The sequence below is a fragment of the Sardina pilchardus genome, chromosome 23 (assembly GCF_963854185.1).
Source record: "Sardina pilchardus chromosome 23, fSarPil1.1, whole genome shotgun sequence".
Classification (NCBI taxonomy): Eukaryota; Metazoa; Chordata; class Actinopteri; order Clupeiformes; family Clupeidae; genus Sardina; species Sardina pilchardus.
Genome location: NC_085016.1, coordinates 6,853,732 through 6,863,731, shown reverse-complemented (window position 1 = coordinate 6,863,731; position 10,000 = coordinate 6,853,732). Strand labels below are relative to the sequence as shown.

Sequence of the window (10,000 nt, the reverse complement as noted above, 5' to 3'; positions counted from 1 at the left end):
ACATATTGGATGCACACATGGAGGCGCGCGCACACACACACACACACACACACATCCTCCTCTCTGACGCACGCTATATTAACGCTAACTAGCAGCATAAGAACAGTCCAAAGGCACATCATTGAACTGAGTCCAGAGAGCATCTGTAAAAGCTGCTGCCGCGTTGTTTTTCCCCGCTTGGCTCTCGTGTGGCTGTGCATGGCGCTTTAGTGGCGCCGCTTCAAAGTGCTGGGCAAAGCATGAGAGAAACCATAGGGCCCTGGTCGCATTTAATTGTTGAAAACCATCAATCAATAAACACGAAGCCCTCAGCCTCTGCACTGTAAAACCCCGATAAAGGCAGATACACACGAACGCACGCACGCACACATGCACACACACGCACACAGGCACACACGCACACACACACACACACACACACACACACACACACGCACACACACACACACACACACACACACACACACACACACACACACACACACACACACACACACACACACACACACACACACACACACACACACACACACACACACAGCTGCTCTCTCTGGAGCAGAGTTTGCCCTGACGTTCAAATGCTGCATTCACATTCGGCAGAGGCAAACATGGCTTTTATTTGAACTTTGAAATTTGAACATTTTTGTGTAAACATTCATAATTGATCAATTTAAATGTCATCTCCTAGTCGAGCTTGCATGTTTGTCGCCAACAACTATCTCCAAAAACTGTTTGTGTGCTCACCCAAGTTTGAAATCCTGCTCGTTTTAAAACTTTCCCATACATTTTTTTTGCTTTTGTTTGTTCAATTTTTTGAACACACCACTGGCCCAAGTCTGTTGGATCTCTTGCCTGTTCAGGTTCAGATCCCCTCCGCTACGCAATCCTCCGCAATTTCCTCAAAGTTCTACTCATTCCCATACGTTGTCACTACGTTCCTGAGAGGTTCTCTAGTGCTGCCAGTATGAAGGGGATGCAGGAAACCACAGTGCATTGACGCAGACCTCAGCGGTGAGACAGGAGGTGATCTAACACTGGATCAGTGATGGCTAGACCCAGCAAGGTTTCTGGACACTGTCGGATCTGTGTCACCAGAAACAAGGTTTCTGGTCACTGTAATTGGTGGTTCTGTGGATTCTTGGCCCTTTTAGATCTGTGTCTCTCTAGAACATGGTTTCTGAATGCTGTCATATCTATTATTATATATTATATATATTATATGTTTCTAAAGCATGGTTTCTTGACCCTTTTAGATTTGTGCCTCCAGAACATGTGCTGTTTCCCAAAGTCGAGCATGCTTCCTTGATAGAATGCTTCCTTGTGAGTCGGGTTCTACAAAGATGAGGATAGAGGTCTCCATTGCGTTCTCGGACTCTACTGTGGAACAGACTAGCTAGTGTGGATGTGTATGTCACCACGGTTCCACGGTTCTGCCTGAGCTCTACTGCTTTTAACGGCATGTTTCTATTTTATCAATGGTGCTACTCCGATGTACACCAACTGGATTATGGGTATTTGTGTTCACCAGAGGATCCACACATGCTTCCCTGAAAAAACTCGGGACGAAGGGTGGGAATTTCAGAGTAATCTTGACATTGGAACAGTGCTCGGCGGAGTTGGATGACATGGCGCCCTTGAAAAGTTGAGTATGCTTCCTTGAGTATGCTTTGAGTATGCTTCCTTGAGTATGCTTTGAGTATGCTTCCTTGATGCTCTGGTGTCAGGATAGGTAAGGGTCACATGGTCGGGCAAACACTGACTTACAGGCGGGGCTTCAATGATGTGGACCTACAGGCTTTAAAATACTCTTTTTCCATTCTCCTCTTTCTGTGTTTCTTTCCTCTGTCTCACTCTGCCTCTGTCTGTATCTGTCCCACTCTCTCTTCTCTCTCTCTCTCTGAAACCTCACCCCTCAAAGCCTGTTTACCCATCTCTCCTGGCCTAATTCTCCCTACCACAGCGAAAACACAGTCTAACCAAGGCCTCCACCATATATAAACACTCACACACTGCCACAACTGCTAAACATACACACACACACACACACACACACACACACACACACACATTATCAACAAGCACAGGGAGTCGCAAAACCACAGTATCAACATGAGTGAGGAGTCATGATCCAAAGCTTCATGTTTTGAATCAAAACCAGATTAAAAAATACTCAAACGTTTGGATTAGGCTCACACTCATCGTGGTGGACAGCCCACACTTGCATGAGGTTTGACGCACGTCTGGTAGTTGTAAAATAAATGAATAGCATCCCATAAACCTCATGACAACGTGGAAAGAACGTATGGGGCAGACCCCCTGCCTGTCGCTCTGTGATCTATATTTAATGGAGGCTAGGAGGTGGTTGGGTGGGCAGGCAGGCAGGCGAGCGAGCCGACTTCTCTTATTGATGGCGGCGCAGGCCTCTGTCTATTAATAATCAATCGGCAAACAGTGCCGCGTCCACTCTGATGAACTCTGGCAGCGCATCATTTATTGATCGTCTGGTTTGGCCTATCGAGACCCTGCATGGCCCACCCTTGCTGTGACGGCTGCTCTGTGATCGTTTGAGGAGCCTACAGCTGCAGATGGCTTCTGAAGAGGCATCGGAATCGGAATGCATCAGAATCGGAATCCTCAGCCTTCTGCTCTTCAGAGCAGAGTGGAGAAACAAGGCACGATAGGGGTCATGCCTCCAGTGTCAAAGGGACTGATGGTGCCGCTGAGAGTTGGGGGTTTTAGGTGATAGTGTAGATAGGCTGTAGAGTGATGGCATGTGGTTGCTTCCTTGGTGGTCCAAGGCTCACTGGGGGGCCTCTTCTCTCTGTAGAGGTGATCCCTTAAAACATGAAGGACACAGACCAAGGCTACATCCATATCCACCAAACGCCATTATAAACATGAAGGACACAGACTAAGGCTACATCCATATCCACCAAACGCCATTATAAACATGAAGGACACAGACTAAGGCTACATCCATATCCACCAAACGCCATTATAAACAAAAAAACAGAGTTGTGTGGATGTAGCCTGAGAGCATGGAGATAAAAGAGATCCACTTTTCACCCACTTTTATCCACGTCCCGAGTCTGAGCCCTGAGACTAAACTAAACCACTAACTCAACTTTAAGGCATTTTAATACAGAGATCATTCAATAATCACAACTAGAATGGACGTCATCCTGCAACGTTCTCTAAGCAGATCGTTTTACGACCCTTGACAGAGAATGTGGCGGCATGTCTGCCATTATTAAAAAATTGCTAACAAAGATGATCTCGTGAAAATAGTTATCTCTGACAACGCCATTTTTGGGCACATCTAAATGACAATAAAATTAATCTTGAATCTTGAATCTTGAAGCTTGAAGGCCTAGAATGAGATTCTTTTTCAGTTATTTTGAAAAGCACAAAACATAATTAGTGCCTGTGAAATGTGGTATCTTTAACCAAAACAGTGTGTGTTATTTATGTCATTCATTCATTCAGTTCCCCTTAATCATAACTCAGATCTCAGCAGTTTCAATACTGACTCATTGCTTCGTCCACTCTGTAAAAATCTCTTGGTTTTAGTGACCCAAAGTCGTACAGTAAGTCCCGCTCCTCCACTCAATGCCACAAATTTTTCCCCAGTCGGGATATGATCCTCACTAATGGCTTTAGAGACGAGACCTTCCAAAAGGCCGATATGCACGGACTTCTCTGTTGTGACACCTCTCTCGTCTTTTAAGCTATAATTCCATATTTAATATGCTTCCCATTAGAAAGCAGTCTTGGTAAGGTCTTCTGGTTCCAGCGACCACAGGAAGCTGAGTCCAAATGGTGAATCTGTTACGCTTACTCTAACCATGAGACAGCAACGTAGTGGTGTTAGGAATAACATGTTGTTGTTAGAAAGAGAGAGAGAGGTAATGTGTGGGGGTTGGCTCAAAAACTACGCTCTCACTACTAAGCTGAGGTCACTCGTGTAACATGGGTGGAGGGGTGAGGTATTTGTGCTGTGCTGTGCTGTGCTGTGCTGTGCTGTGCTGTGCTGTGCTGTGTAGTGCTGTGCTGTGCAGTGTTGTATTGTGCTGTGCTGTGCTGTGCTGTGCTGTGCTGTGCAGTGCTGTGCGGTGTTGTGTGGTGTTGTGCTGTGCTGTGCTGTGCAGTGCAGTGCTGTGCGGTGTGGTGTTGTGTGGTGTTGTGCTGTGCTGTGCTGTGCTGCGCTGTGCTGTGCAGTGCTGTGCGGTGTTGTGCGGTGTGGTGTTGTGTGGTGTTGTGCTGTGCTGTGCAGTGCTGCGCTGTGCTGTGCAGTGCTGTGCGGTGTTGTGCGGTGTGGTGTTGTGTGGTGTTGTGCTGTGCTGTGCTGCGCTGTGTTGTGTGTGCTTAGGTTAGCACTGCTGAAATTAAATGTCATGTTAACTTTTTACAGTAATGCTTGCAGGGAGGTGGAATGGTGTATAGCCAGCGAATGCTGAAAATGTGTCTGTCAGGAGAATGGAGGACAACACTGAGGTGCAAAGGAGGGCGCAGGGTGGGGGGAGGGGGAGGAGGAGGGGGCACTGAGGTGAGGGAGAGGTTATCCCTACCTCATCCTTCCTCCTCTCTCTCTCTCTCTCTCTCTCTCTCTCTCTCTCTCTCTCTCTCTCTCTTTCACACACATGTACACACACACACACACACACACACGTACACACACAAACACACACACACACACACACACACACACACACACACACACTCACACACACACTCACACACACACACACACACACACACACACACACACACACACACACACACACACACACATACTCTCTCACACTGTAGATTCACCTCACACACACACATATGTATAGAGGATTTGACAAGTTCTTGAGCTTTACTGTCCTTAGAGCTCTGTCTCTAACAGTAGCTTCCCCCCTCAGGGCCTGTGGACTATGTGAACGCAAAACAAGACACTGGTCTGTGTGTGTGTGTGTGTGTGTGTGTGTGTGTGTGTGTGTGTGTGTGTGTGTGTGTGTAGACCTCCAGGGCCACCACCCCACATAGCACAGCCCTCTCTGGATACTGGAGGGGCTGTGAAGGGTGGTGGGGGAGGAGAAGAGAGAGGGCTCCTTAAACAGAGATCTGCCAAAACAGAACAGTGAAAACTCTGGACAAGAAAAGGAGTGAGAGAGAGAGAGAAGTAAAGGGGAAAATGGAGAGAGAGAGAGAGAGAAAGATACAAAAAGGGGAAAGAGGGAAAATGGTAGCTAGATTGAGAAAAAGAGAGGGAAAATGGTTCATAAGAGAGGGATATGAGAAGAGATAGAGGGATAAGATCTTTCTTCTGTTGCAACACCAGAGTTTACACAATCTCTAATGCCTAATTAATCAACTGCCTTCTCTCTGTGTGTGTGTGTGTGTGTGTGTGTGTGTGTGTGTGTGTGTGTGTGTGTGTGTGTGTGTGTGTGTGTGTGTGTGTGTGTGTGTGTGTGTGTGTGTGTGTGTGTGTGTGTGTGTGCGTGTGTGTGTGCGTGTGTGTGCATGCGTGTTGAAATCGTAATCTAAGGGTGACATAAGTGTTGAGATTCTGTTAAAATGTTCTGGGAATGGTGAACAGCAAGCCCTGAAGTGACCGGGGTCTGGGACATAAAAGGCCCTGGTCCAGCCTTAATCAGTGTGATCCGATGACATAATTGGACAATAATAAAAGGACATCGTTTGCTCAGTCAGAAGCTAAAAAAATGGCAGAGGCTTAGCCAAATATGGTTTATCCTGGGCGGACAATGCCAATTTACTGTTTAGCGTCCCCTGGCTTCCGAAACTCACTCTGCTGTGCTGTACTGTGATTAGGAGTCAGCTGCTGGGTGGGTGAATCCCACCTGTTGCCAGAGCAGCCCAACATCTAAGCCTTGATCTCCTTTGTCTAAAGGACATGCCCTCAGGCACGGGAGTGACCTGAGAGCCACATTATACTCCACACGGCTCTCTCAAACATAAACAAAGAAACACACAAACTCACAGAAAACATAGTTCATATACAGTACACAGACCAAAGACTTTACATTTGAAAATTGAGCATTGGGTGCAGAAGAAGGGTTGATTCTGTCATTAACAACTGCAGACTATTTTTCCCGCATGATCACTTTTTGGGACAAGACACACACACACCCACATGCATTCTGGGTACAATGGGACATGTGCAATAGTAGCAGTCTATGGTTCCTCCTAACCCACACATCATTAGCCATACTCCTTAATCCCACGTGAAGGATTGCAGCAGCAAAGCCCAGAGTTCCCGCATTCCACTGTGATTTAGCGCCGACCGTCCCCACTCTCCGCCGTAAACACATCTATAAATATAACCATTATTATGGTGGTTTGTCACTGGCCTGGCTTCTTGCACTAACCTGCGCCCACTACGCGTCTCTGGAAGAGGAAACACACTGTCTCGGCTGTAAATTATATCTGCCTTCTTTTACCCCACAGCAATACATTGGCATGGCTATCACTCAGTAATGCAGTTTTTTGGCCCACTTGTGCCATTAATCATTTGCAGCGTTATGAAATATGTTCCTAGAACTTATCTTTTCTCAGTCAGCACTGAGCACATGGTATATGGCATTTTGAAAAATACTAGCAGCATGATCCAATAAAGCAAAATTCTATGCAGAAACTGTGTCAAAATCACACACAATACAATGGAAATTAAGTAGCCTAACACATAAAAGGCTTAAAAATATGTAGAGACACATAAAGTTTTATTTTTAGAAAAGTGTGCTTATTGGGTGTGAACGCTCCTGTAGTATCACTATCCTACTAAAGATGGAAATCCCACAAGTCTTTCCCTACTTTACTGTGAATATTGTCAAGACCTCTCAGGAAAGACCAGACCAAATGTTAATTTTCCGACTCGAATTTCTCGTTTGTGGCACGTTGCATTTGTTTGCAGTTATGTGGTAACTCCTCCCTCTTTATCACCTTTCTTGTTATACTGATTAGCGGCCAAAATGTTTCTCGTTATCGAGGTGATGCTAAATTGCCTTTAACTTAATTGGTTTCGCAATGCGTCAGTTAATTTAATGATGTTCTAAAAAAAAAAAAAAAAAAAAAAGAATCAGCATCAGCCCCTAATGGAATTAACATTTCTGAAACAGATTAGTCTGGTCATAGTCTGTGTGCAAATTTGGATAAGGCAAGGGGTGACTTTGTATATTCAATTAAGAAATACATTCGTGTTGCTTTTTGGAGAGGATAACTTTACGCGCCGGTAGTTCATAGAAAAAGTCGTGTGGAGTTAGTTTATCGACGATTTCCACAAATCTATACGCCTACTGGAAACAATGAGGGGCTTTTTCACTCTACCTCGAAATAAGACACCAACGTAACCGATTTGGGGGTTCAAATGCGCAACTGCGATTTCAAAGATAAGCCTGTGCAAATAAAACAATGCCTCTCTTTCACCAACAGCCAAAAGAGTTTGATATGAAGCCTGTTCTGAAGTCACACGGGAATCTTTATAGCGACATAATTCGAAAAAGCACTTCATTAAAGAAACTTCCAACATCTCCGCCCTTTCGGTCTCGAATCCGATGTCCAATGGGAGATGTAGGGCTAAGAAAAACAAAGCATGCGATTGGCCAAGAGGACTAAGTTTCAAGGCGCCCCACAGTGCGAGTCGAAGTGTTGTGAATGGGGGGCTTCTAGAAACCGGCGTATCATCGCTTCGGGATTGTGGAGCCAATGTAGAAACTTTTTAGAGAGAAGATAGGCGTTGATGCTAGAGGAAAGCTCATAAATCCGGTACACGCATGTCCATTGTGGATCGTTGTGCAATGTAGGATAGTTCAGAACTTTCTATTGTCAGGATTTTTCAGCACAGGCACACATTTTCTTCGCGTAAAGGAGTGCTGGAATGCCATGCGGATTCGACTGAACTTTTCGGTGGAGTGGCTTGCCTACCTAAGCAGTGGACACAGCGAATCCAGAGGAAAATTGATCCACAACGTTACACGTATGACTCTGCGGTAACTAACGGTATCAAGTACATCGCTAAAAGGATTATAACAAGTCGAAGAGAGTAAGAAACTTTTGTGCATCCACGCAGATCATTCGCTCGGACTTGGTTTTCTTTGCACATTTTAATTGGAGCATGGAAAACTTAACTATCCACCATTTTCCTTGAGTGGCTGAACTACGGGGATAAAGGAATGTGAAGGATACCCTGTGCAGCTGAAAAAACGCTTAAGGTAGCCTGTATTTGTGCTGTTGAAATAACCATTTTGCCAAAACTAGAAAGGAATCAATAACGTTTTTGTAGTTTCCATTAGGAACCCTCGTTAGACGAAGTAAAGGTAACTTTTTTAAATCTCACGGGGCTGAGTGTGTTAGCCATTCATCATCATGGCGGTAACTAAAACCTGGGACTTTGTTCTATTGGCGAGGTGCGCATTGGTGGTAGGGTTCCTGCTGTTTCAGCCGTGTGGGGGTCAGTACCACGGAGAGAAGGGCATCTCGGTACCGGAGCACGGCTTTTGTCAACCTATTTCGATCCCCCTATGCACAGACATCGCTTACAATCAGACCATTATGCCTAATCTTCTGGGTCACACTAACCAAGAAGACGCCGGTTTGGAGGTTCACCAGTTCTACCCACTGGTAAAGGTACAGTGCTCACCGGACCTTAAGTTTTTTCTGTGCTCCATGTACGCACCAGTATGCACAGTGCTTGAGCAGGCCATTCCGCCGTGCAGGTCGCTGTGCGAACGGGCACGACAGGGCTGCGAGGCGCTCATGAACAAGTTCGGCTTCCAGTGGCCGGAGAGATTGCGCTGCGAGAACTTCCCGGTGCACGGAGCCGGAGAGATCTGCGTGGGTCAGAACACCACCGACACCGACACCCCCACGTCTGACCCGACGCCTATCCCACCAGAGACTCGTCCCCCACCCATTGGTGACCGAATGAGCCAGCCTTTTACGTGCCCGCTGCAGCTCTCCGTCCCCCCCTACCTCAACTACCAGTTTATGGGGGTGAAGGACTGTGGCGCCCCCTGCGAGCCTAAGGAACCCCACAGCTTGGGCCTGATGTACTTCCGGGAAGAGGAGATGAAGTTCGGGCGGCTCTGGGTGGGTATTTGGTCCATACTTTGCTGCGTGAGCACCCTGTTCACGGTGCTCACGTACCTGGTGGACATGAGGCGGTTCCGGTACCCGGAGCGACCCATCATCTTCCTGTCCGGTTGCTATTTCATGGTGGCCGTGGCCTACGCTGCAGGGTTCCTCCTTGAAGACAAAGTGGTCTGCATCGACAAGTTTAAAGACGACGCCTTCAGGACGGTGGCACAGGGAACCAAGAAGGAGGGCTGCACCATCCTGTTCATGATCCTGTACTTTTTTGGCATGGCTAGCTCCATCTGGTGGGTCATTCTCTCACTCACCTGGTTCCTGTCAGCCGGGATGAAGTGGGGTCATGAAGCCATCGAGGCCAACTCCCAGTACTTTCACCTGGCAGCCTGGGCAGTGCCTGCGGTGAAGACCATCACTATCCTTGCCATGGGTCAGGTGGACGGTGATATCTTGACCGGCGTCTGCTACGTGGGCATCTATAGCGTGGATGCTCTGCGTGGCTTCGTCCTGGCGCCCCTCTTCGTCTACCTCTTCATCGGCACGTCCTTCCTCCTCGCCGGCTTCGTGTCCCTGTTCCGCATACGCACCATCATGAAGCACGACGGGACCAAGACGGAGAAACTAGAGAAGCTCATGGTCCGCATCGGGGTGTTCAGTGTGCTGTATACCGTCCCCGCCACCATCGTCATCGCCTGCTACTTCTACGAACAGGCTTTCAGAGAGCAGTGGGAAAAAACCTGGCACATGCAGACGTGTAAGCGCTTCGCGGTGCCGTGCCCAGTTAACAACTTTGCGCCCATGACACCGGACTTCACCGTGTTCATGATCAAATACCTGATGACCATGATCGTGGGAATTACCTCTGGCTTTTGGATCTGGTCTGGCAAAACACTTCAGTCTTGGCGCAGGT

At 47.2% G+C, this 10,000-nt stretch overlaps 1 protein-coding gene across 1 annotated transcript in view; it reads left to right on the top strand.

The window, feature by feature from the left end:
* Nucleotides 1–7,625: 7,625 nt before the first annotated feature.
* LOC134071151 (frizzled-7-A-like) overlaps nt 7,626–10,000 on the top strand; it is a 3,339-nt gene continuing 964 nt past the window's right edge. The window contains exon 1 of the mRNA XM_062527771.1: nt 7,626–10,000. This exon is cut by the window's right edge and continues 964 nt beyond it. Within this exon, the coding sequence (XP_062383755.1) occupies nt 8,368–10,000 (1,633 nt within the window). The 5' untranslated portion in view covers nt 7,626–8,367.